General features: G+C 39.0%; 1 protein-coding gene across 10 annotated transcripts in view; it reads left to right on the top strand.

Annotated features, from left to right (window-relative positions):
* Positions 1-27,931, top strand: part of ATP2B2 (ATPase plasma membrane Ca2+ transporting 2) — a 276,349-nt gene that overhangs the window by 132,800 nt on the left and 115,618 nt on the right. For all 10 annotated transcript variants that reach the window (XM_067303868.1, XM_067303867.1, XM_013945288.2 and 7 more), the window contains exon 3: positions 14,121-14,318. In XM_067303868.1, coding sequence (XP_067159969.1) covers positions 14,121-14,318 — 198 coding nt within the window. The remainder of the gene's footprint in view (positions 1-14,120; positions 14,319-27,931) is intronic.

Raw genomic sequence — 27,931 nt, 5'->3', positions numbered from 1 at the left:
CCAGAGATGAAGACTGTTCATTGCTCTTAAGATAAAATGCACCTGTAGGAGCCCATACCTTGTGCAAGTCTTCATTTTGCTTGTCAGACTCCAGACTAAGGAAGAATAAATTCTAAATTACCATGTTGTTCATGAGAGACTGATCCACTGATATGGTGGTTGATGCATAGAAAGAAAAACTGGTTGAAGCAGGCCACATTTATGTCACTCTGCTTGTACACGTAGACCTACAGTTGAGCGTACATGGCCTCCACTGACTGAGCACAGAGTGTAATGGACTCTCTAAGCAGTGATTAGCTAAACATATGCCTCTCTGTGACACAGGCCTGCTAAAAGGTCTTCAAGTGCCTAGATTTCTGCCCCATTTTCCTAGAGTAAGGACGTTGTTTTAGTTGCTTTTCTTTCATCTCTGTTTGCTTCTTCTCCATTTCTTGTTCTTTTCTCTTTACTTGCAAGAATTTGTGTCTAATTTGACAAAGTAAATTATTGTATTCTGCTGTTGCATTATGGCGACTGTGGCTCCAAATATGTGTATGGCCATAGCTGTGGCATGAGGAGGGAGTGTGCCTCTAGCAGCAGCTTTGAGAAGCTGAGGTGAGAGCAGTTGAAGTTAAGCTCAGTCTAAGGGACTTGCTCATTGTCAGTCTGTGGATTTATTCTGGAACATCTATTCCTCATTAACCATTATAGATTAACTCTTTCTATGTATGTTCTTATTTTGGATTAAGATTGCCTCTTCCCAGTTGAGCTGGATTAAGCTGAGCAATGAATTAATGGGCTGGAAGTAAAATGAAATAGTAGCACAATATAAATATAGTTAACTGCTGTACAGTGAAAATGGTTAAGCCATAAATTGATTAAATGACTTCTAATGTGAGATCTCATTTTACAGAAAAACTTAAGCTTCCAAATGTATGACAAAAATTAGTTAATAACTGAAGGGGTTGGTTTCTGGGCATTAAGAGAATGTGATTTTTATTTACTCTCTGAAGCAGCTCAAGGATGCTTTTTATTATGATACTTGATACTGCTGTTGATGCTTTCCATTATCATGTTTCTATTAGGATACAATATCATATTTTGATTTCTGCTTATGCGTCTAACACAAAGTCATAAGTGTTGGTAGCACGCTTCTGCCAGAGCTTTGAAGGGGACCCACCTTACCTTCTCTTGAAAGGGCGCTTGCCAAAAGCCACACAAGGCTTTCAACTCCTCAAACTTTAGAACACAAAATGAAAAAAAATGGAAAAAGTAATTGTTAACATAAAGGATGCAGAGATCTGAATGCAAATACTTTCCCATTTTGCTACCTGCTTCAATAGAGGAGCTTCTTTATAGCTGAGCATTTTTCAGTGGCTTTTTGGATTGCCTAAGCTCTATATAGAGTCCTTTGGATCCCTAAGATATTTCCTACTTTCCCTCTCATTGGGGACTGGGTCTCGGATCTGAAGTCTGATTTTTCCAGCAACCCCGCTGCTTCTTTTGAGGGCCTGCCAGGGTGTGCTCGTGCTATATGCTTGCTGTTTCCATCTCACTTGCCTCCATCACCTCTCGTTGGCAGAGGTCTGGGCCAGCCAAGTGCAGGAGCTCTGGTGAAGGGGCTGCCCCACCTTTCGGGCAAGGTTTCCACTGCACAACTACAGGAGGCAGGATGAGATGCAAGGCAGAGGCACAGTTTTTTACAGAATATGCAATGGAAGTTACGTACCCAGGAAAGAGTGGACAAACAGGTTAAGCAGATAAATAGTTATCTGTGGAAAAAACTTACCAGTAAACCTTGGTTAAGACTTATGTGTATGTTTCTGTTAAGATTAGATTTTGAAGTGATACTGGTTTGTTGAGCTTAAAAATACATGGTGTCCTTGACCGGTTCTGTGTTGCGCTCTTTGTTGCTACAGCTGGGACACGTTAGGGACTCCTTCTCAAGGTGCTTACTTTACTGTTTAATTTAGGATTTTCTTTGCACTGGAAAAGAATCTGGAAAACTTCAGTAGTGATTATTCCATTGAGATTAGATTAGTTATGTTGAGGAGTAATCAAGGTGATTGAGAATATGTGCTTCATTTAAGAAACAGTCTATTCTTTGGGGCTTTTAAATGTGCTAAAATAGGAAAAGTCCACGGGTGTTGTGTTTCTAATAGAGCTCTATTGTATATGGGTATATGTTGTACCCCATGGTACATCCAGGAACTGCTGTGGTCACCATTTATATTTTCCAGTCATTCAAAAATAAAGCAGGAGTCAAGAAAACTTTGTTGCTTTTCACAGTATAAAGAAAGGGTATCTCTTGGTATTATCCCCTATTATGGTTGTACAAGGCAGAGAACTCTGGAAGAATAATGCTACATTTACTCCATGGGTGCAGTCATCCCATCTAAAATAGTGCTACTGGTGGTGGATCCCCTACCCTGCTCTGCTGCTCTTTCACATCTAGACGGGCTTTTGTGGACTGAATTGAACTAATTACTGGAAGACTTTCTTCTCCTTGCATCTTTTCTTCATTTTTCTAAAAAGGGTGGTAATAGAGAGCTTGTTTGACTTGCTAAATTATCAATGCCTCGTGTCTCTAAGCTTCAACTGCATATTTGTGTCCAAATATGAGGTATTCAACAGAACAGCATCTGTGCTGGCACCTTCTTCCTCCAAGCCTGTGTGGTACTTAGCTCTATGGGACGGGCAGATGATGATCTACAGAATGGGTCCCGCTTGGTTTTTGAAGAAGCTTGAGGAAACAGATAGCAATTAGTGCAACAGAGGCTGTTACACAGGTAACTTTGAGCACAACAGAGTGCATGGTCTGCTTGAGGTTTTCAATATCTAACTATTTTAATGCTCTTGAGCAACAGGATGTAATCCACTGGATGCTCAAAATGCATCTTATTTTTTTGCTGTCTCTGCACAAGTTGGGCATTGTGATCTTAAGTGGCATCAATGTCACTTGCAGCAGTGATAGTGGCATTTAATATCCCTTGCAGATCATAGTGGGTTTTTTTTTCTTCAGTGTTCTCACTTTTATAGATATCTTGAATACTCTCCCAAATAACAGTGAAAAAATACACTGTAGCAAGTGTTCAGCTTCTTGCAAAGCCACAGCAGTTGCTGTGCAGCTAAGCTGATATAACTCAGGAAAAGCAGATGAAACCAACAAAGATAGCAATAAAATTAAGAAGAGTTGCCAAGTAGCAGCACTTGGAGGTAACACCTCAGAAGAATACAGCTCTTTACTGTCTGGTTTATTTGTTGTTTTTTTTCTTAAGGAAGAGTGAGGGGGAGAGAATCATACTATGGAAGCAGACTCAGCAAAGTGGACTTTTTTGGTAGTTTCATTTTGACTCCTTTATAGACATCCTAAAACAGTTGTCTCTTGCCTCAGAAGATTTCTGCTTCTGTGTTATTTATTTTAATATACAACAGTAATAATTAAAACATCTATATAAGGAGTTAACTACCTTAACTTATAATATGGAAACAAATTCCTGACATCATCTACAAAAAAACTTTTTTCCATGCTGCTGTTAGGAGAGCATATGTTATGTTACTTTTAGCCTTTTCTGTAGGCTTCATCAAATAAATATGAGATGTAGACTCTTGGAACTGATTATCCTAAAGAATCTGTGATGATTGCAGTGACAAATAATAAAGATTCTTCGAATAGAAATAGGGATGCAGGGGACTTTCAGGATACTGCATAAGAGCATAACACTGTACTGATGTGGAAGCCCATCTGACTCGCTATCTGTCTTCAATTGCATAATGCCTTCCTCTCTTTGACCACCTCTTCCCAATTCCACATTCTTTAGTCCTCTCTCATTTGCAGGCTTTCTCAGACAGCCTTGGTTGTTCGCCATGTTGTGGACATGCTCCGTGGAACTGAATAGAAAAGCATGAGAAGTCTGTAGTGAGTCTAGGCTACAGCAGCCTGAAAGTACACATCATCCCATAGAGTGGAGAAGCCACTTCGGGCAGCTTCTTCTGGGAGGAGTTTTTGTGTTGTGTTATATTATACTCTTTTAAAGAAAGCTATTTGCTTTGTTATCACTATTTAAAAGCACTTAAAGTCAGGGAGAAAACACATCCAACAGTGATGCTGTATATTGATCATCTTATTAATAGAGCTTTAGAGAAATTAATTCTTGGAGATTTTTAATGAACAATTTTTTCTTTTAAGGAACAATGGCAAAAAGTCTTTCTATAACTGGCTTAGCATATTTCCTTAATAAATAGTGATGCAGAAATGCGTTTTACTTAACATATATTCAGTTGTATTGAATTTCATAGTCAGATGGTCACAGAGTTTCTGGAACATTTCACTGACTTAGTGACATGCATGTCCTTTACCCATAATGTTTCACTTGGAAAACTTCAAGTGACATAAGAAGTTAAATTGTGATAAGAAACATGAAAAATCTAAGTTGAAGGCCCTTTTCAGATTATGAGCAGTTGGCAGTCTAGTTGCTATTTTTGTATTTTTGTATTTCTTTATTCTGATACTATTCAGCAGCAGGAGTCACCAGTCTCAGTTTCGATGGTGTCACCCTCGCTTGCTATTGACAGTAAGTATGTATGAAAGTATGCTCCATCTGTGCGCACATGCAAATGCAATGTGACTCCATCCCTCCCTTCTCTCTCTTCGGTCAGGCCAGGATCCCACGTGTAAACCCTTTACATTATTCCCACGCTGCACCCTGGTCCCATCAGCGGATTGCCCGTGGTGACCGGTTGGAAGCACTGGCCCCACGGCTGCGATCAGTGCCTGCACAGCTGCCGCTCGGCAGGGGATGCCTCACTTTCCTGAGCTGCGTGGTCTGTGCCTCCCTCTGCACCATGCCTGACTGTAGCGTGTCTGTGGGGGTGCTTACCTGAGGGCTTGGGGAATCGCATCCGCACAGGCAGGCAGAAGCTGGTTTGCTTATCACCAGTGCTACGCAATCTACAGTTTGGGAACTGAGAGTCACAGTTTGAATTCAGGGTTTTCCTCTCCGCCGCCTTCTTCCCCCCATGGCTGCCATTATCAGTTCCCACAAAGTGAACAAGTGAATATCTTTGTAGGGTCCAGTGAGAGGGATGATAAGTGGTTATGAATTATGGAATTATGTGTTAATTATGGAATGCTTTTCCACTTCTTTTGTGTGCTCAGTTATTCCTTGCTCTTTTTCTTGGCTAAGAAGAACCTCAGATCTTCTCTGTTCAACTTGCATGATTGCTCTTCTCTGCCATTACCCCATTCATATGTTAGTGCCTTTCCAGCTTGATCCTACAGGATAGGCAAGGAGTGCTATCTTAAGCTGTAGTCAGGAATGCTTCGTTTGATTTATGTATTAAGGGCAAAAAAAAGCTTTCAAATTATCTGGAACAATCATATTAGAACTAAGCATTGTAACATGTTTTTGTTAACTTTTCTCTTATAGTCTCTATCAGCTCCATTGAAATGGCCACACATCTTATACTTCTACATTTCAATAGGAACTTAAAGCTTTGTGGGTAATGTATAATGTTTTGCAGAGGGCATTTGGCCTGAACTTTGTGCAGTCTAATCTAAATGATAACGTTACCTTCTGTGGCAGTAAAATCCTAGCTTCTTTTAAATAACCAAAAAAGACTTTGAAGAAAATGGCTTTTGAAGACTGTAGGCTTTGATCATCTCTTTGATTACTTGCCTTTCTTTTTCTGGAGGAACTGGGTGGATGAGGAAACCATTCTGTCCTCCCATTCCCTCTGCCTCTCTCTCTTCCTAAAAGCCCTAATACCAGTAAACAGCTGAGAATACCTGATGCTGAACAACTTCCCCAGGACCCAGGGTCTGTGTGGTGTCCCACTGGCTTAGTGGTTGGCTCAACTGCCGTAAAGATATTTCCTGACTTTTAGGTTAAGTGTCTCTTAACACTCGATGAAGATCTGCAGTGATATTTGTTTATGTATAATACAACAAGGAATTCTTAATGACTTCTTTACTATCTGGTATTCAATGGATGGGGACTGGATGGTAGATACACATATTAGATTATTAGCATTTATTTGTAATTCTGCATTGATTCTGTAATGACTACATTGCACTCGAGACTGCATCAACACAGAGCAAAAGAAAAACATCCCCAGGAGTCTGTGATATACGAGATGAGACACAGGAAAATGATGTGGTGATTGTTATGTGGTGTAAGAGCTGAAAAAATGATTTCTGGTGGAATGACTCTCTTTCCTTCCCTCTCAGCACCCATGCTCCCATTCATGGTGGTACCTTTGTAAGTGAGAGCCTAAATCCTGGTTTTAATACTGGACCTTCAGCTCTTGTTGAATGCTTTGTTGACGGCCCTCACAGAAAACTTTTTGTTGTCTGTTTAGGCAAGAAAGATACTGTCCGTCTGTTAGGATGTAGATCTTGTCTTTAATATTTGATGTCTCCTCTGCTTGCATATAGGCTCGTGATAATGCACCGTCCGTCAGTCTAGTCATTAGATTATTATGGAATTGTAGCACGTCTTTCAGACGAATGGCTTTTTTTTTTTTGGCTACTTTACAGCAAGTATCAGGAATCATTTCTGGTTCTGCTTTTATTAGTCATCTCACGTAAATTATTTGTTCCTGGTTAATAGGTTCTTCTCTTCAGAGCAATTTTACTTTACAAAGAAAAAGAGAAGGAATAAAACCAAAATGACTGGATGGACATAATCTATGAAACAAAACACCCCTCCCTGTCCTGGAACAGCAGTGCTTCCTGGCAGTAATAAATACTGCATGGTGTCTTGCAGCTGAATGTAAATCAGGAATCCCAGGAGATCCGAATAACTCCCCCGCACTGACAAAAAACTGTTTGGGGCAAGAACTTTAGCCTTTCTCTGCCTCATAAAATGGAGATAATGTTGTTTATCCAGTTTTATAGTTAGGAGGAGAGAGAAAGATAGAAACTTATTATAGAAATGCAAATTATTATTACTTATCTATTCCTAACATTTATGTTAGATGCATCAGCCAAGAAGAAAGAAAAAATTCTTAAAAGTACTTTTCTTTCTTTTCAGGCTAATCCTTTTTTTAATTTTATTTGCTAATGTGTCAATGCAGTGTCCTGAACCACTTTGCTGCAAGTATTCCTCTTTTTGATGATAGTTTTAATAGTATACTGAATTATTTCTTTTTCAAGATAACCAGGATGTGGTGAGAGGATCAACATTAGCCTTTGCACAGGGTATCTTCTTGGTTTGATTGGATACTTTGGAGAAGAGAGGCCACAGGATTGCAGAGAAAAATAGCATTAAGCCCTTCAGTTGCTTCATTTTTTTTAAAGATGATGGATTTAGAGATGTTTTTATATACTTTGAGCGCCTTCAGAGGGATAGCTCGGATTGCGATCTATACCAGCAAATATTTATATAAAAGTTTTTGTAGTTGGCTGGCTGCTTTGGAGATGCTGACGGGTTGTCCCAGCACAGCACGGTGGCAGCTGCAGCCCTGGCAGAACTCAAAGGGCCGAGACCCCGCAGCTCGGCCGGCGGCGTTGCCGTTGGGTGCCGAGAGGGAGGTCCGCTACGGATGAAATGGAGGGGTGGTCGGGAGGAGTTAATTCATTTCCTGGTTCTGCTGCTTCTGCGCACCTCTTTTCTTTGTAATCTGTCGGATGTTTAGATCAGAAAGCTCTAACTATCCAGTGTTTGGCTCAAGGAGGTTCTAAATCCTGGAGGAGGCTATTGGCAGCGCTGCCAAACGCACTGGTGGCAATGGTGGCATCAGCAGGGTAAAGCGCACAAGACACGTGCTAGCTCATTTCTGTTTCCAAAAGCTATGAACATTTTACACAAAATTTTTACAATCTATGGAAATGAGTATAAACACGTGTTATTAATGAAAACAGGTAATGAGGCTTATTACACTTCACAGAGAACTTTGCTGTTCTCAGTTTAGAAGGAAATTATTATTTGCAGAAGTTCATTCGCTAATGAAATTCAAATTCAGCCTGCTGAAATGAAATCGTTAAATACTTTGACTGATAGACTGACTTCTCTTAACTGATTTGATTTCAGTATGGCCTAAATGGAATTTCAGTGGACTGCATTCAAGATACAATTTTTCAACAATGTATAGGGTAAAACTAGGAGGTCGCAAAGGCATCCCTGCCGGCTGTGAATGCTTTCCCTTGGTCTTTCGTGCCTTTGGTGTTTCTTTCAGCAAAAACAAATCTGTCTTGTGCCACTAAAACAGGTAGTTTAATGCAACGTGTACTTATTGGCATCCCTGGTACCAAAACAGATATTTGTTTTGCTTTGATACTCATTAAACAAATAGCATGAGGCCTTCGTGATCTAGAAGGCTGTAGCATTTAAGAAGACTAAAGTTGCATTAGATCATGGTGTGCTTGATGACATCATTGCAGATAACATTCACAATACACTTTCCTTAGCCTTAGATGAAAAACATGGTAGTAATCACAGCTTATCATTCACATCTCCTTGCCTTCCACCAGTTTCTTTGGTGAGGACAGTTTCCGAAGGCAGAGCTCAGAAACGAAACCTGCTGGTTACTATCTACCCATTTGAATTGAAATTTGAATGGAAAACTTGAATTTTTCCACTCTTTCATTCACAGCGTAGATAGTACTTCTTGAATTGATGTGGAAGAAAAAAAGGGCTGCTAACACTTCTAGCCTCCTCAAGGCAGAAGTGAAGATTAGTGCGTAGAAATTTGCTTCAAAAATCAAAGTAGAATCCCTTTAAAAGATATGGAATGAAATTGTTTGGATTTTGTGTGTTAGAACAGCAGTAATTGGGTTAATATTTCAGATCTGCATGCTGTAATTCTGAGAAGTTATGCCAGAGCTATAGAATTGCGTGAGCCCATGCGAGCTGCACTAGAGAGTCTGGAGGAGCAGCAGCGGCCGGCATCATTTCATGGCTAAACGCAAAGTGAATGCAACTGGTGCAGCAAGGCAGAGGAAATGAAATCACTACAGAGGCGATACTTTGCTTTAGTTTTTAGTTTCTGTGACTATCCAGCTCACGTTGTGCTAGAAGCACGTGCCATTTGAAGAATGGAGGTTCAGACTAGGGGGTTGGTGTTTGTGAGATAAAATACAGGCCTCTGTTCTCGTTGGGAAAAACCTTTCATTTAAAATTTCTCCTTGCAAATTTATGTCATATTTAATTGTCATTAGAGTTTATCACCTAAAATAATTTCTTTTCCTCTATAGATTAATTAATAGCAGTTTAGCATCCCTGCCAAGCTTTTGCTTTCCTTGCAGAACAATTTTTTGCATTAGAATTTTTAAATTAAATTGATTTTTAAATTAAATTGTGATTTTTGCTATTTATAATTTTCATCTATTTTTCTGGATATATCAGGAAATGAGATAATTAGGAGGAAAGTTCAATGAATTTTTGTTTGCAGAATTAGTTTTTTTCCACGCTTGTTATAAAAATGGCTTTTAATTAAAATGCATTTATATATATTCTCCATTCTTCATCTTATAGTTTTTTAAGCTGTTGCGAAACATCCTTTCACAAGTCCTAAGGTTTTTTTGCTTTTTTTTTTAACTTGTTGCTTTAGTAGTGATGTGCTTCTGCTATTTTTGCAGCACTCAGAATCATCCTCTTTGATGCTCCATTTGGTTGCAGTGGAGATGACTTTCAAAAAAAATACAGTTTTCCAGGAAATATTAATTGAAATGCTGGTTTTATATTCTGCATGCGGTAACTGAGAGATGTAGAAAACAAGCAGAGAAAATCGTTAACTGCTATTTCTCCAGAGTTTTTTGAGTTTTCTCTGCCTCTCCCTCCAAAAAAGCAACAATAAAAAAACCCTGTATAAAGACGTGCCAGCTGAAAGCAGAAATGCATTTAATATACTGTACAGCATCATAGAAAGTATTTTATACGTAATCACTTTTTCTTTCTCCCACAAACTCCAAACAAATTTTGGGGGAAAGTTTTGGAAACTGAAACCTTAAGAAATTATTTAGGTTCAAGAAGCATCAGTAATAAATTTTCACAATATTTCCTAAACATATGCATACTATTTGTGTATGTATTTGATCTAAATCTGCATAATCATTCTAAAACACTTAGATCAAGCAAGGAAGTGTTTCGTAGCTTCAACGTACAAAAGAATTTTTTAAATATTTTCATGCTTGTGTGAATGCACCAACACAAAACAAGCCAGTCTGTTGCTTACCAGCATAGAGAATGCAACGCAATGCTGCTTCCTTTGCCAATAACATACAATTTACAAATTCATATAGACCTGATATCTCCATTAATTTTTTTAATTCTCACTGATTCTTCACTTCCTCTAGATGTTTCTTCTCTTCATGTAGAAATGATAGGTTTAAATACTTTCATTTGCAATGTTCTTTGATTATTGTCACAGGAGTCAATACTGTATAATTGTAAATAAAGGTGCAAGCAAAAAATAAAACATATTCAGAAACAGTAATGAAATCAGTATGTGTAATAGCAAAAAAAAAAAAAAGAAAGAAAGAAAAGAAAAGAAAGAAAAAAAGAAAAAGGCAATCTAGCAGCAGGAAAGCCATCCCCCGGTTGAAAGTAATGGTGAGGACAGATGTCCACTTCGAGCTCTCTCTGTGCTAATTGACGTCCTTACCATCTGTACTGCCTGTCGACGCGTGCGAGCTGGGCAGCGGTGTCCCGCAGAGCTGCCAGGACAGCAGAAAGCGCGAGCAGTGACCTCTAATCCACTTCAGGCAGCTAAGCTAGGTTTGCTCAAAACACTTTATGACTGTTTAACCAAACTTGTCTGAATAAAGCAGATTATTAGAAGAAGATAAGGAGTGTCTCCATGATACCTTCTGCTGCCAGTAGTATGGAGAAGTGATGCCATTAACTAATGGAAGCTTTTCAAAAATAAACATCTTACATTGCCTCAGATTCTCAGTTGTCTTTCCTTTAGCCTTATTTCTCTATATAACATTGTCTTCTCCACATATATCCTTTATGACTCTGCGTATTTTTCCTTTATAACACCATGCTATTGTCCCTTTCTGACTTTGTCTCGGCAGTAGCTTTTAGGACTCGTGTTGTGAATTTAATCAAATGGTCTTTAGATTTCTTCACTGCCTCCTTTTGTCTTGCTCTCTAAATTCCGGTTTGTTAGCTTATGGCATTCAGGGGAGAAAGCCAATATAAAAATTTAGCTGAATAGGTTTTTTTGAGTGATGGTCAGATCTCAGAAGAAGGGAAACATTTTGGGTTGAACAAAACATTGCAGTTTGTTTTTCAATATTCTAAATTATTTACAAGAAAATACATTTCATACTTGAATATGCTTTCATTTTTAGGTGAAGCTATTTTTCAAATTTATTCTAAGTTGGTGAATAATCTCACCTGATCCACACTTTCAGGAAAAAAAAGGAAAAAAAAATCACACACAAGAATAAACCCTTGCCTACTTATGGGTCTTAAGGAAGATAATATTTATCATCAAAGATGAAAGAACACTGTTAAGTATTAAAGTATATCTAAATTCCAATGTGAGTTACTTAGGCTATAATCTGGAATATACTGGTGAAGATAGCTGCTTTAAACTCCATCTAATCCTCAACCTTATGATGTCTAAACTTCAGTGTCAGTGAGCAATTAGCAATCTTTTTCTTAGAGAAGAAGCAGCCATTTTCCTCTTTGAGCTCCGGTATCATTCTTTGCTTTTTCTGGAGGCTTTTCACTCTGTACATATGATGCACTGGTGTGTGCATTTTGCTCCTTAGCGTAGGAAAGGATGTGTCTGTCTTTGGCCTCCTGACAGTAAAGTATACAGCATAATTTGGGAAGTGCTGAATTCATTGTTTCTAGGTAAATACAATCGGGTTTGGAAAGCAGCTTTAATGAAAAATCCTGGCTGCCGCTCTTACTGTTTCAGGCAGTCCTCTCATCCTGTTGAGTACTCGGTCATCTGCGTTCCTGCTGGAGCTAGCCCCCTACTGTGCACATATGCTCTGTATTGGAAAATACGCATTTTTCAGACATCTCCTTTCCCCCCTTTCCCATATGCCTTTGAGGTCTTTCAGAGTTTTGCATTGCTGCTTGAAGGTGCGTGCTATGAGCATGTCTGCCTAAAAGTCCTACCACTAGCAGTGCTGCCGGTGCCTTCCAAAGAAGCTGTAGCGCTTTCCCCCAACAAAGTTGCAGCTGTATTTGGGGTAGGCTGTGATTTGGGGCGTTAGTGCAAATTGCGACTGTCGTTTTTCAGTAAAAACCCTTTCTTGCATTCAAGGGCTTTGCAACCTCCTGAAAGCTGATCAGACTGGATTTGTCTGGTCTCTTCTAAAGGATTGTTCCTATGTCAGATCCCCTCAGTAGTGAATGACTCCCCTGATCTCTCACATGTGTTGTCCTAAGCTCTATGATCTGCATTTGTCCAAAAAAAGGCATCTGTCCAAATGGCTCATAGCCTGAAATTTGTATTTCAGTGTAGCAGGGGTTTGATTCGTTACTCGGGACAAAGCCTTTACCAGGCATCAGAAGCTGACTGGGAGCTCACAGAGGAAGCTTGACGAAGCTTGAGAAGTTTGATACTGTGTTTTTTGAATCAGGTGGACAGAGACACATCTTTGTAATAGCTGGAACCTGTGTGGCATAGTCTCACTAAGCACTAGGTACTGAAAATTAAATTGAGGTAGTAATAACAACAGCACGCCTTTATCTGGGAGAGGATAGTGTTTCCTAGAAGCTGAAGGTGAGATGAAAGTTTGATGAGTTAACCAAGAGCCAGAAGCTACACAACCGTTGTAATTCTATACTTTCAGTGAAAGGTGAGTCAACATCTTTGCCAGTACTGTGGTGAGATTGATATGTTCAGACAAGCATCACTTTGGTCTTGAGTACGTTATACTGGGGCCTGCTGCCCTTCGTCTGAGAGTTAGGTCCTTATTCTTACGCTGTAGCGCTGGGAGCAGTTGTGCTAATCTTGGATTCAACATAAAGCTGAGTGCTGTTGACAAGTTAGGCTCTCGTTTCCTTTTGCTTGGCGTCTTGAAGATGCTATTAAAGAGGACTGTGCATTCTTGAAGTGCCCTATAGGTAAGTGCTTTGGAGAAGGGAAGGAATTGCCCTCAGCTGTGTGAGAAGAGGAACAACTGGAGTCCTTACAGTGTGGGATCACTTTCCCCTGCTGTCTTGCAGGCACATTTGTAGTCCTCTGCGGTCAACCCTCAGTTCGACTGTTTTCATTGTGTCGTGTTCATGTGAATAAATGCGATCATAATTTTATGCTGCTGATTGTGTTGAGAAGCTACAGCTTGGTAAATGTTCCAACTGATAGCAAATATTACTTGACAGATGTATGTAACCAGCTATTTTATTTTATCGCAGTTCTTTTATTGCAGTTTTTTTCCTAGAAATAGCTCTAGAAATGCACACACTTATGTAATAAAAAGAAGAAAAAAGCATGCAAGTGAAACCTAGAACTATTCAGCACAAATACAATGACATTCTTATGTTATATCCCTAAACTGAAATGTTCTTAAATTGAAGTATAATGCAAAATACATACACTTACTGATTTCAGGTACCATATCCTTTCCTTTTTACTTTCTCAGCACATATATCCTGTCTCTGTGGCTGTCGTTTCAGTTAACTAAAATTTCATGCAGTTGATCCCAGTGATTATGTGGCAGTACCTGTGCAGAGAGAGCAGTTGCTTTAAAGCAGCACCAGGCATGCTTTACTGATTTTTACTTTGAGGTCATTGACCTGAGGTCAGAAGCAAGATACATTTCTTCTACTGTTATTAAAAGCTCCTGCCAGCTATTCCGCCTTCATCCCAAATATAATTTATTTGAGCTTTATGATTTTTTTCCAGAAGTCATTGCTTACATATATATGTCTATATATATGTGTCTATCTATAGGTCTTTTTAAAGTAAACCTAGTAATTCATAGGCTTTGTACAACTAAAGCTGACAAGAATTAGTGTTAAACAGAGTCCTGAAGAATTCTATTCAGAACATAAGGACAAATCATCTTGCAAAAGCAAAATTTAAGTGGAAAATCTGCCTATTTGTTACTATGCCATAGGTGATATAGCTGCAATTCTTTTTGGAGAAATAATTTACAGGAATGCAGATGCAACTGGGCATTTTGTATTTCACTGCAACTTCATTTTTTTAATTTATTTTATTTACAGGATTATCTGGCGCTGCTGCAGACCTAGAAAAAAGAAAGCTTATTTTTGGGAAAAACTTTATACCTCCAAAGAAGCCAAAAACATTCTTACAGCTAGTCTGGGAAGCGCTACAGGATGTGACTCTTATAATCTTGGAAATTGCAGCCATCATATCTTTGGGGCTTTCGTTTTACCAGCCACCTGGAGAAGGGAATGAAGGTAAAAACTTTTTAAAAAGTCATTTGTGTAAATTTAAGTAATAACAGTCCTGTATCTGAAATTGATTCCATCCCCATCCTCAAGAAGGGCGCTAACAGGAAATTTCTGTTGTTGCTCCTATTACTGTTACATCTGGTACTGACATATTTCTGTATGTCTGACATTTCTTTATGCAAATAGCTCTACCACACGACATCTACTAAAGGAGTTAAAGAAAAATCATAATAATCCTATAAAACTTGAGTATTTTTGTCTCTGTTTTCATCCTTGAGCTTATGTTTGGTGTTTGTTTATTCATTGTGGATTGTTTACCACACTACAGAGGAGAAATATGTAATTACTTATATAAATTGTTGTATCCTACATACATAAACATGTACAGTTCTTCGGTTAGTTTATACCAGCTGAAGACTTGGGCTGAGTGAAATTCAATCATTTAAATATTTTTAGCGATACAGCTAAGGTTAGGGTGCTTAGCTCAGGAGGAAATGAAGGAGACCATGTCATGTTACTTTACATTGCTTATACTCTCTATTGCAGAAACCTTCTGTGATATTTGTAGAAAGTTTTAGCCCCCCCCCCTTTTTTTTCCTTTGGAAAGTTATCTTGAATTCACATGCTTAAAATATTCAGTCCTCTAAATACTTGCAAGATTACCATTTCTGGCAACTGACCCAGGACACTTTTTTTTTTTTTTTTTTTTAATAACGCTCTTCTCTCATAGACTTCTAAAGCTGGATAAAACATGCTGTGTGAAATGACGTGAATAGCTTGGCAAATGTATGAAGAATGTCTTCCTCTAAATATAGCCTTGAAATGCTTTTTACATTTGCTTCAGTTTCCTTTGGCTACTTTCCTTGAAGACCCGTCCTTCTTCCTTTTCCATTCACAAGCAAAATAAGCACGTAGCCATGCCTAGCTCTTGTAGCATATTTATGATTCTTTAATCTTTTATATATAATCAGGTGTCTTTTGTTTTTCTCACTGAATTTTGAATACATTACCATTGTTTTCAGCAGGTGTGTGATTTATGTCCAAGAAAGGAAAGGAGTCATTTGGAGTTTAACTGAAGAAAACATTATTTATTTTTATTACCTCATATAATTGGACATAGTAGAATACCTTGGAGACATTGTAAACCACAAAATATGGTTTGCAAGAATAGTTCTGCAAACTTTCCTTGGGCAAAAATGTGCAGACTAATCTCTTATTTTTTAATTTATTTGGTGGGAAAGGAATTTTGAAAATAGGTTTGTTACAGGTTTTTGGGGGGATGGGCTTGCATCATCAGACTATAAATTTTTCTTTGATATTGTATTTAAAATGTTCATTTTCTCATGGTAATGTATGACACATCTGAGATGGGAGAGTCTGAAAAGCTCAGTAGCACAGCCTGGGAAAATGTGTTCATGTTTTCCCACAGCACTGTATTTCATTCAGCGGTCACTGGTTTCCCCATGTTTTTAGAATTGTTTTCCTGGAAGGTTTTGGCCATGTTTTACACAGGGGGAATGTATCAAGTTAGTAAATATCTTTAATCCAACCTTTTGAACACATTGTAAAGGTCCTTTTAATTTTTTTAAAATTCTTTTTTTAAGCAATTGTGTAAATGGAAAATTCTCATTTTAACTTTAGCATATTATAAACTTATGCCAAGGATATTTATAGTGTATGTTATCTATAGTATATTAGCTTATAGTTTATTCTTCTTTAAAAAATTGTATATATTTAAAAAATTGACATGTTAAACTTGGTTTTGCCATTGGTTTAAGTGGGATGTAGTCATACTTGAAGCTGATTTTCTTGGCTTAGCATGACTTTCTGTAACCCATCATAAAATATAATTATCTGTAAGCTAGTGTCGAGTGAAGTATCAAGTGAATTTTTTACAAAGAAACAAACCAAACTTTTTTTGCTACCACCTTAAGTCAATTTGCTGAACAATTTAAACTATTTTTTTAATTGACCATGAACCCACATTCAAGGTGTTCATGGATATATACATTTATTTGCAAGTCATATTTGTTTTTCCATGGGAAAGCATATTTCTTTTGAAAATATAGCCCACGAGGAATTAGGGAGGGGAGCTGGCATTTCTTGCTAGCTGTCTACTCTTGAACTTGCCTAACTCTTCCACAACTTGCTTAAAAAGTTTCTCAGGGAGCTTCTGGATGGAGTCAGCAGCACCGCTGTCCGGCGGCCGGGACAAGCGGCTTCCCTGGAAGCAGGCAACGGGCACTGCCAGCTCCTCTGGCTGCCCGCTCTCCCCTCCGTCCCGTCATGAAACGCCTGCTGGGGCTGCGGGGCTTGCTGGTGGCCACCGGAGCTTGGTCCGTGAGCTGATGAACTAATGCCCAGCTTCACTGGAAGTTTTAGACAAAAATTCTCTTTATAGATAATGCATTCTCATGCTTTTTTGAGCTTGTCCCTAAAAGTTGTTGCTGTTATTGTTGTTACTTGTTTTTTGTCTGGAGCTCAACAAAGTTCTCCTTTTTTTAACAGAACACTACTCTGTGGTACATGATTGTTTATAATCTATAAAACATAACCTTTTCTCTTGAATTTGAATCCTTTTTCTTTTCTTTTTCAAAATGAAATATAAATGCAGACTACTTGTCCTCCTCACACCAATTTGCCCAGTCATCACTGCTAATTATCCGAACTCATCAACTTACTATCATCCACATGGACCTTCCAAAGTTTTAGGTCCACATGGACCTAAAAACTATTGTAAGCATAATTTCAGTACTGTTGCAATGTAAAAGACTTAAAAACAACAAAAAAACCTTGTGAGCAGGCTGTCGTGAGGAACTCTGTTGGGTAACCGTGATGTCAAAGGGAAATGAAATATATTGGCCACATGGGTTTGTTGAGCATGTGGTGACATTGTGCCTGCTTCTTGTTGTAGTAAGTGTTTGTGCTGAAAATGAGCCTCACGTGGCAGTGTAATTGTGCTGATTCTCTGGGAGCAGCTAACAGCGTCTGCTGTGATCTCACGCCTTTTTGATGTCTTTGAGGTCTGTGACTAGGACCAGATATGTGATCAAGAACGCATGAGCCTTTCTGATGGAGAAGAGCTACAAAGAGGCCGTGGCTTTCAGATGAGGTGAAAGGGGATGTTTCTGCAGCAATAGCTTTGGCTATAGCAGAAGCATTAGCATTAGCCAAGTGTTTGTTTTTCTCTGTTCAGACAGGCCTTGTTAGATCTTCAGGAGCAACATGGATGAGAAATCTGGCTAGGTAGTCAGAGCTAAAGCCATAGTTTATAAAAGAGGCTATGTCTTGGGAAGTATCAGAGAAGAGTTTGGACAGACTGGAGTCTGCAGTGGCTGGATATCTTTGCTCTTGCGTTTTTGTCATATACTCAAAGAAGCCTGAGTAAGAGATGAGAGTTGCGTAGTGCGAGTTTGCTAGCAGGCGCCAAAGGGCATCTGAAGAGCATCTGGAAAAGACCAGTGGAAAGCAAGACTGTGCTTTGACAGAGCCTCATTAGTCTTTCGTGGGTGCTGTGCCTGTTGGAGATTAACCACGCAGCAGAAATGGTTGTGTTTTGCTGACTCTATCACTCAACAAACGGAGACCTGCAGTGAGGTGGAGCTCTGTGAGGCTCCCTGGCACTGCGCGGTCACTGAACAGCACTGCTTGCAGCAACGTAGTGAGATCTGAGAGAAAGACTGGATTTCCCTCATGCCAGGCATTTTGATATTCAGCATTTGGGGGGGGGGGGGGGTTTGTATTAAAATTGCATAAAATCTCAAATAAGAAAGTGGTAATAGAATTAAAGTTTTGCAAAATGTTTTGGTTTAGAACTGGCCAATTATTTTGTTTCAGCATTTTTGATAGACATGATATTCTGTTGCAATGTTTCATTTGCTTATAAGTTAGAACTAACTCGAAATTCTGTGACCAACTCAAAGTGATCATCTTTCTTGGTGGGGAAAAAGAAATGATCACATGAAAAATAAGAGACTTTAAGACACAGTGTTAGGGAAACACTGTATAGTAATTTTAAATCTAGTATATGTATATACTGTCCTTAAATCTAATAAATCTATATCTGCCCCTCACATATCCTCATATATCTAAATAAATAAATATACAATTTATCTGACAGTGATCTCATAAGTTGAAGTCATCTTTATTTTTTAAATCAATACAACCACCTTAATTTTTGAAGCTGTAACAGAATTAATATTTAAGCAGTTTCTGCAATTTAAGTGTATTTATACAAAATATTTTTCTTCTGCTGAATTTAAAGGAAGAATGATAACATCTAAAAATGCATGAATGCTTCAGGAAGTTTGTATAAGGATACAGTTTGTATTAGGCATCTATAAGCTTGAGAATTAGATGGAAGCAAGTATTTATTTTTTATGTGTTAGTATACTGATTATTATTTCCCATTTTAAGCTATACATGATGACACATTGCCAAAGTTTAAACCCTTTGACCCTTTGTATAGTTCTGGCATTTCCAAATGTCTCTGAGTTTGGTATTGTCTTGAGTAAAGTAAGCAAGTAGATTATTGTCTTCGGAATTGCATTCACTTTAGACTGCTGGAAACATGGTATTTCTGTGGTTTTGAGATATCAGTAATTACAGAGAAATAAACTTTCTCAACTAATCTTAACTGAGAGTGGAAGTTAGTAGTTAGAAGTTAGTAGTACATGAAGTTTTCCTCTACTATGATTCTTCATTTCAGATGCAGATGAATCTTGGAAAACAACAATATTTCACTTTCTGCCACAAACACAAAAACTTATCTACATGAATGACTAGACAATATTCCAGTTTGCTTTTTTTGCTTCTCTAGAAGTCACTTGAGTTCCCTTATTCTCATATTTCTCAACAAGAGTGAAAGTTTCCTGAATTTTGTTCTTAGAAGCTCTGCTAGAGTTGTTTCTATGATCTGCTCTGCTCTCTCTTACCGTCTGACAGGCCAGTAGGAGCAACTGGGCACTTTTGCATAAGTGTTTGTCAGCCCTGTGGCAAGTGTTGCTCTCATTACTGATCCAAGTGTTGCTCTCATTACTGATCCGCGCAGAATTTTCCCCCTCTTTCCAAAAAGTGCAGAACTGCTGCTGCGTGTTAGCAAATGTATCTTGACTTGAGAGAAAATTAGCAGTGCAGATGTAGTCACTGCTGCAGAGGGGATCCGCACGGGGATGTGACTTAGGCTAGTTAATAATACTTTATTTGTGCCTCAGAACATAATCCCTCCGTGTGCTTGGCTAATAGATTTCAAACTCTGTTCCCTGAGCAAACAAAGTAGTTAGCCGATGATATGTAAAGAGGATTTCATGAATATACGGGAATCCTAGCTGCTGCTGCTTTTTTTTTTTTTTTTTTTTGCTATGTAGATTAGATTTATTCTTGCACTATATTTGAAGTATTTGTCTTTGTGTATCATGGTGAAATCATTTTTATATACAGTTTGTAAAGAACTATCAAATGTCCTGCTTTTAGAGGCAATACATAAATAGAAAGAACTGTTCTTTGAGGCAAAGTGCCTGGATTTTGATCTCAAATGATTGTTTCTGGGAATGAAACAGCCTTCAGGAAGGGGAGCTCGGGTACAGTCAGTCAGAGTTGCCACCGAGGAACAAGCAGTTGCAGCACTCCTCTGTCTCATTTTGGCCATAGGATCTGAAGGAATCTTACACCTGCATTTTCTGAGTCTTTCACCTTAGATAAATTCTTAGCCAGTTCTTGTTGGAGGAATGACAAGAGCTTGTATCACTCGTGTAATTCTTCTGTGCCTTTCTGAAGCCCTCTTCACAGAGTCTTCCCTGCAATTCAGAACCTACCAGCAACCCCTTCCAGCCTCAGTGCGTCCCCCGTTTTTGTCATCAAACTGGCTACAGATTTTCAGAGTCCTCTGCTAAACACCTTCAAGAGCAATTTCTGAGCCATCCCTGAATCTTCTGATTCGTTGCTGTGTTTCAAGCCTTATGTCACATATGGGTCTTCCTACTCTCTTGCAAAAAACATATTGATGTCAACACATGGCCGTTTACTGTTCACATGAATGTAATGAACTTTTTAAGTTTTCTTCCTGGAATCCCATTTTCTTGTATGGATTACAAGTGGAAAAAAAGCAGCCTGAGGTAAGATGTTTTAACATCTCAGTGTTCAGTGTGAAGCCACACTCATGACTTCTATTTTCAGGTATAGATCTGTACAGCTTAGGCAGAGGAAAAAAAGGTTTGGCTGAGCTAGCTTCTGCTAAAATTCCTAAGGCAAAACTCTCTATCAGAAACAAGGTTAAGTGATCAGTTACGTTGTTTAATATTGCTCAACAGAGGTTTAGCTGGGTGAGCCCTCCCTTTCGCATGCAACAAGCTAATGAGCACGAATAGATAAAGAAACAGGGCACATTCCTTTGAAATTTGGTCCTCCCAGGTCAGTTGCATCAGACTGTGCTGCTGGTGTTGATGTAGTGCTGCTCGGAGGTGTGGCTGAGATGCCTGTTGACCTCTCATGACTAAGTTTCTTTACTGGGGACTGTATTTCCTATGGTTCCCCACTCAGGCATTTCATCATTTGTATAATGTGCCATATTGCTTGCTCAACAGGGACTTAAGCTATGACATGGAGATTTGGCAAGGATATGACAAGGACATCCATGAGGAGGAGAGAAGGTACAGCTGATCCACAGCTCTCATGAGGAAATAAGTCACTTTTTGGATGGTTGCTTATCTTCTTTCTAAGCCTCCCTATCATGTGATAGATCTTTATACTCATTTGTACTCATAGTACCATTTTTCTGCGTATATCTAGCAAATCCGTATATGAGTACCTGAACAACTACATGTGCATAGACTGAATGCACAGTAAGTCGGTCAGACATGGAAATACTGGGCTTACTGGTTATACAAGCACCAACATGCTCACCAGGTCTGTAGCAGTGGTGGATCTGTGGGTAGGTGTAGGTGCCTCCACTACAGAAGCAAAGGAAGCCGTGTGCTGTTTAGATAAAAATTCTATAAAAATTAGTTTGGAGGCGAGGGAAAGAAATCTTGAGCAACTCAACGCTCGCCTCATCCAGATGTATTGCTTGGCATCTGAAATGCTGTGCTGCCCTCATCTTCTGAGGGAGCTGTATCTTACCACGTTACTGCCTATGAAGACAGGAGAAAAAATACCGCTCTCAATATTTTTTCATACTGAGCAGCTCTGTGGAAATAAGTCCCAATGTGTAAGATTGCAACCAGCCATTAGTGCAGCGTGTGCACAGGGAAGTGAAAAAAGTAAAAATAATAGGAAAAGGGCAGCTCTCAACAAACTTCTCTTTGTTAGTTAGGAGTGGAAGTGCTCAGCTTGAATATCAGCTAGTGTGAACTCTCCATCCAGTTCATAGTCTGTACTGATGGGTGGTTTTTTTTAAGATTTCAATCCCTTTGGGCAAGTGAAATCCTCCTCCTTGCAAGTTCTCCACCTTTGATGCTAATTCTGCTGGGGCGTAACAGCGGCAGCAGGCTCTCTGCTGGGCTTCAGCTGGTCTCAAGTACAGTGTCACATTATGAAGATGTGATTCCCCAGCACTTCCTACAGGTATAATGGAATCTCTTGGAGTTAAAAAATATTGTCATAACAGGTAATTAACACATTGTTCCTTCGAAAATTTTCAATTTTTTGTTAGTGAGGGCAGTATCTTTTCACACAACACTTATCTTTCCTTAGATCAGTTAGTGGTTTTATTGCTTTTCAGATAACATCTAACTTACTAAAGGGAATTTTGCTCTAGTGACATACAGCAGACATTCAAACTAATAGAGGCATCCAGGGAGAAATAAGAAATACCACCTTTCTAAGACAACTCTAACTTCTAATTTAAGAGTTTCATCATTTTTTCTGCATTTGCATGTATAAAAAGCTGAAGTTTCCCATCCTGCATTGAACCATTTCCATAACCTGTTTTTTACCCAAGGGTAACTTCTACCCACCTGTTACTTATATTTGCAAATGAACCAAGCTCTTGTACCGGTTTCATCTGATCTTAAGATTTGTGTGCAGGATTTGTCTTCTGCTCTTGTGCACGTTTCTCTGCGCTTAGAGCAGCTTCCTCCGAGTTGCGGGATGGAACCAGGAAGCGCAGGCTGCCATACGGCATCAGCGGCTATCCGGCAGCGTCGCGCTGTCTAGCAAAGGTGCACGTGAAGAACGTGGGACAATGGAGGGGAAAAAGAAGAAGATTTGGCACCGTCACAGGAAATAATGGCTCAGAGCTGTGTTTCCGTCTTGCCCTGGGGATAAATCTTAGAAACTCATGTCTTTGGTTTGTTGGTGTGCAAGGGATGTCTGCAGGCGGCAGTTCCCCTTTCCGTTGAAAAGCAAAGCACTGATGAATCCCAGGGCTCCTGCGTCCCCTGCACCAGCAGCCACGGCTGCGTTCGGCAGGCGGGAGGGAGAAGACCCTTCTTTCTGCCTTCCCATGCAAGACAGAGTGGCTTGGCCTTGGGTTTTATGAAACTCTTCTGTCTTTCTGGGTTTTATCTGTGATTTGCTTCCCTTCCTTTTCTTTGCCGGTAGCTGTGACGCAATTATGTTCTTTCCGATAGCTGATGCTGGAAAGCTCTTGCTCCTCCAGTACCCGGTTCGTAACATTTTTCTTCTTTAGAGTTATTGCCAAGGTAATAAACTTTTCATATTCTGTTTCCAAGAAGTAAGGTCTTAGTAGATGTATTTGTTTTCCTCTGGGGACTGTGTAAATTCTACATTCTTCTGATGGAAATCAATTCATTCTTAAATTGTATAAATATATAAAATGCCTGCTGGGGAAACCTTGAAATAGATTCTTGTGTATGCAAACACATATTGGCAGCCTGGAAGAAACACACAGGTGTCATTTGGGCAGGAAACAAAGATTGGATATGAAATTAAGAGCAGGATTAGCTCTGCAGGAGCACTGCCATTTCATCTGCTCTTGGAAATAATACTCAGAATTATCAAATTCTGTGGTAGAGTACAATCAGTTCCTGCCAAATGTGAACACACTATTGTTTTTATTGTTGTTTGGGGTTTTTTGTTTGTTTTTTTTACTAATGTTTATCATTTGTGTTACCTTAACACTAGAAACCAGTACTAGAAACTCAGTGTGGCTCAAGATGTCATTTAAAGAAAAACCTGCATGTGCTCCCTTTGCTTAAAAGAAAATGGTCTTAGGAGATAAGCTGTTGTTTTAAAGAAGTTAAATAAAGAAAGTAAAAGCAGTTCAACTAAACTTAATTAGAAGTAACCTCAGATAAATAACCAGATGAAAATCCTGAACCATCCTCCAAGGAATTCAGTTCATTTACTTCCTAGTGAGACAAAAGAAGTGCAAGTGAATATACTAAATGTATTAATGCAGTATTTATCAAATTTTCCCTTGTCTTTATCGTTGTAGTTCACATCCTGGATTTTATCATGCATTTTCCTTAGCACGGGAATTCGGTAGGGCTACTCACATGGTTATTGAAGGCACATTTCTAAGTCCTTTGCTGGACTTGTACATACTGAGTCTTGCAAGGCCAGTCCGAGATGCTAGGAGAAATAAGGAGATTTCTACAGGAAGGTGTTGCATGTGTCTCCCTCTCTCTTGAAAATCTGTCTTTCTGAATTTCAATAATAGGCACTTAATCTATTTGATTAACGAGTGAAAGAATCGCATATGCCATAAAGAAATCAAATCGATGAAGTTAAGGCTGCAATCTTTGTAGCAGTATCAAATATTCTTTTTTAAAAAACATTTTATATTTGATAGTATAGACTACATTAAAAATAAATATATGTATAGGCAGCATGAAAATCTAGTTTGTGAGACGGACTTAGCGCTTTTTTTTTTTTTTTTTTTTTACAAATCTCCTAAAAGCAGACATACATGACAATAAATAACTTTCCCCGCCGCATTGTGAAGCCAATTTTAAGGTGATAGACTGATTCCACAGCACACGTGCATTTTAAAGTGATATTTAATAATGTGATCAAGTATATAAAAGTAATGGTTTTGATACACTGGAAATCATTGTGTCTTTAAGCTTTAAGTTGTACTGTAGAAAATATCAAACCTTTTAAAAACAAAGGGAGCAAAATTTCACTCATTTTAATACTTACTTTACAGTGATTTGAATCTTAGCCTGCCAGCCTGCTTCACAAAATATATCAGTAAAAAAAACCCAACCCAGCATCCCTGAAGAATTACTTAAAAAATTTTTTTTCAGAGTTTTATTGCAGCTGTCAAAACCAACAATAATTAAGTTCTTCAAATCCGTTGTATTTCTCAAGCAGTCAAGGAGGGAGCAGCTGAACTGTCTTCCAGTCCTCGTGGTCAGTGTCAGCTAATCCCTGGCATGGCAAAGGCACCTAGCAGCCATTTCTGTAGTGTTACTTGTACTGTTTGCAGGCTGGAAATGCAGTTTTTAATTTTTTCAGACTGTCAATGATTTGTATAATACAAAATCATATACCAATATAATAGGTAGTTCTTCAGAGTGTTTTAGTTCTAATTTAATTTCATTTTTGTCCTTAATTAGAACTGATCTGGATTTTTTTTTCCCCATGTCTCAGCTTTCAAATGATTGTTTTTGTTATAAAAACCTAATGTGTGCTATATTATTCCATAAGTCTATCTAGAGTATGTAGCATTCTTCAGAAGTTAAGGAATTCTAAATCAATGGAAAAACAGGTCATATATAAGAGGGTATAAGAGCAATGCAGCCTTAAAAACTAGTATGTGCTAATAGGAATCCTTATCATGTTTGCTACTAAATAAACAACCCTGATTCAGTTCTCACTGCGTTATAGGTTTTTTACTGTGCTGTCCAGGAAGAAAAATCACAAGAGAAGCTGAGACAATAAAAGTGCAGCTGTCAGCAATAGTATTTTTATATAGAATAGATTAATCCCAAAGGATAAATTAATTTCAGAGTTATCGAAACAGAACTTTTCGGGAGTACCGTTGTGAACAGTCAAATACTTTTGTCGTTCTTCATCAAAACTAAACCATGAGCGTCCAAAAGGGTGTTTTTAAAACAATGCCAAAACCGCCTCTCAGTGCAAGCGATGAAGCAGTTGGCATCCTGGAAAATAAGGGAAACAGAAATATTTGCCTCTTGGGAAGAGCTCGCTCTGCCAGAACCCCACCGCTGAAGCTGCCTCCCGCAAAGCCAGGACTAGGTGCAGCAGCGTGAGCCCAGGCAGCGCGGAGCCGGAGCCAGAGCGCGGGAGCTCGGGCCTGCCGGCGCCGGGCCGCGTCTGGAGCGGCGATGGCAGCTGCCGCTGGTCTTTTTGCGGAGCCGGACAGGGCAGGTGAGCGGTGTCTGCCGTGCGCTACGCGTGTGGCGCCAAGACCTCGGAGGGCTCGGGCAGGACCGGCAGCGCTCCGGCCCGCTTCCTCCGCAGGCACCGGGATCGGCGACCTGGCCCAGCCGGCAGCGGAGAAGGGGCAGCGTGCCGGGCGCGAGAAAACCCGCCCGAGGGCGTCCCCCAGGTCCGTTACTCTGTCCCCGAACCCCAAAGCGCTATCAACAACGCTAAAGCCAGGCTGGACGGAAATTTATCATCCGTATTTTTAAAAATTTCCAGCGATGAAAGTTCTGCATCGTTCCTGGATGATTTAAGTGTCTGGGCAGTGAGACAGTTATTCCCAGGGAAAAACATAAATTTCCCTCGTGAGAATTTAAACACATTGCCTTCCTGTTATGTTTTACGTGTATATGAAGACCAATTAACCACGTTACATTTTGAGCCATATTTTACTTGCTTGAAGACAACTTGATTATAAATACCAATATACAGCATTTTATAGGAACTTGACTGGCCTTTTCAATAGGAACTTAAAATTTGAACACCATACCAATAACGTAGAGGAATACCAGGACTGCACTGAACTTGACAAAGGAAGCCAAACTGTTCTTTTAAAACAATTTATGTGGTGATTAAAAAAAAAAATCTGATTTACCCCAAGGGAATGAGCACTCAGAAGCTGTGAAAACATCTTTTCTACCAAAAGTTAACATTAACAGCTTATAACATATTGTAATATAAAGTACAAGAATTTGGAGCATTTTCTGATTTAACTGTGAATTCAAAAACCTGTTCTAATTTGGTAGTTTTAAGATCTCAGGTATTTTTCAAATTCACAAAGTCACCTTTCTATTATGTGCCATTTTTTTAATTGAAAGTACTTTTGATCAGGTGACGGGATTCTTTTGCAGTTTCAGAGGAGGGTGCTGTTTGCCCACTAGTCTGCACAAATTCGAATATTCAGTGTGAAAACCCAAAGTCTGCGTGCAGTGATCATTCATATCTGTTGGTGCCTTTGGATCAGAATGGAAAAAATTATCTGGAAAAAGTGTTTAACCACAGATGGCTGAAATAAGGCAGGTGCACTTTTTTGAACAACAAAACTCTGATGACAAGGCAAATACTGAGCGCTTTGCTGCTCTTATTCTAGTGAAACCCGCCACAATAAAGCAGGCCTTTGGGACACAGTATCTAACACTCAGCATGAAGTAAGTGCACCCACGTGCATAATCAGTCATTGAACTGGGTACTTGGCAAAACAGTCTTAAAATCGCTGAACTTCAAATCTGTTTAGGTACCCTTGAGTTTTTTCTTTTTTAAACTTTTCCAGTAAGACAGATAACAGATCACTCCCATACGCACACCCACACGCTCTGCAGAATCCTTCTGGTAAGAAATAAAGCGCAGACAAGTGAGTGTTTGTTGTTACAGTCCGTATCTATTATACCTAATGTGATAGCACCAATACTGTGTGTTGGGGCACTGAATGATACTGCTCTTTAGATAGGTATGTATCCTGGTAGAAAAGCAACAATTGAAAATATTGATTCCTATTTATTTATTACATAAATAGTTCTGACTTTTCTCTCTAGGATATGCTGTTTATCTTATTTCAGTTAAGTATTCATAAACTTTTAGATTCTTAAAAAACTATGCATTGTTTGAAACCAAAGTTTATATACGATATATTAGAATATATGTTTTTAATGAATATTCTAATTAACTGTAGCTTTAGCCTGTTTTGGATGCATCTGTATTAGCGTTTTATTTTGGATCTGGAGTGTACTTTGGAAATTAATCTTCTGATTGTCCCCACTTAGGTTTGTGGGAGTGCATAGTCTGGAATCCTTTACCATGAAATTAAACTGGAAAATGTGATTCAGAAGCATGTTTCCGTAGCAGCTAGATTTGCACTGCAAATCTCCTCTTATTAGGCCATAAGACTTGCTGGTGTTGGTAGAGCATTTTAATGCCTTCTGGTGCAAGACATACATTACAGTGTTTAATCTTTTACTGACATGATTTTTCACCTCTTATTGCTTTATAGCACAAATGATGAAGCCTGGATATTTAGTAAATGTAATAAACACTGCAGTTTATGAGCTTGTTTTGTGGTTGAGGTCTATAAATCTTCCGCATCTCTTTCGACTTGTTTTTCTTGTTCACCTGAATATGACAGATGAATGGGGAAGTAATGACACTGAAAGAGGATGAGGTGTATCAAGAACTGACTCCAGAGCACATCGCCATAGCCTAAGCTCAAAAGAGCACGCATTTAATTTTCTGATTTTGCAGTATCTTGCCTGTGTAAGATTGCGTAAGCCACA

Source organism: Apteryx mantelli, chromosome 12 (assembly GCF_036417845.1).
Source record: "Apteryx mantelli isolate bAptMan1 chromosome 12, bAptMan1.hap1, whole genome shotgun sequence".
Classification (NCBI taxonomy): domain Eukaryota; kingdom Metazoa; phylum Chordata; class Aves; order Apterygiformes; family Apterygidae; genus Apteryx; species Apteryx mantelli.
This window is presented reverse-complemented; position numbering and strand designations above follow the sequence as displayed.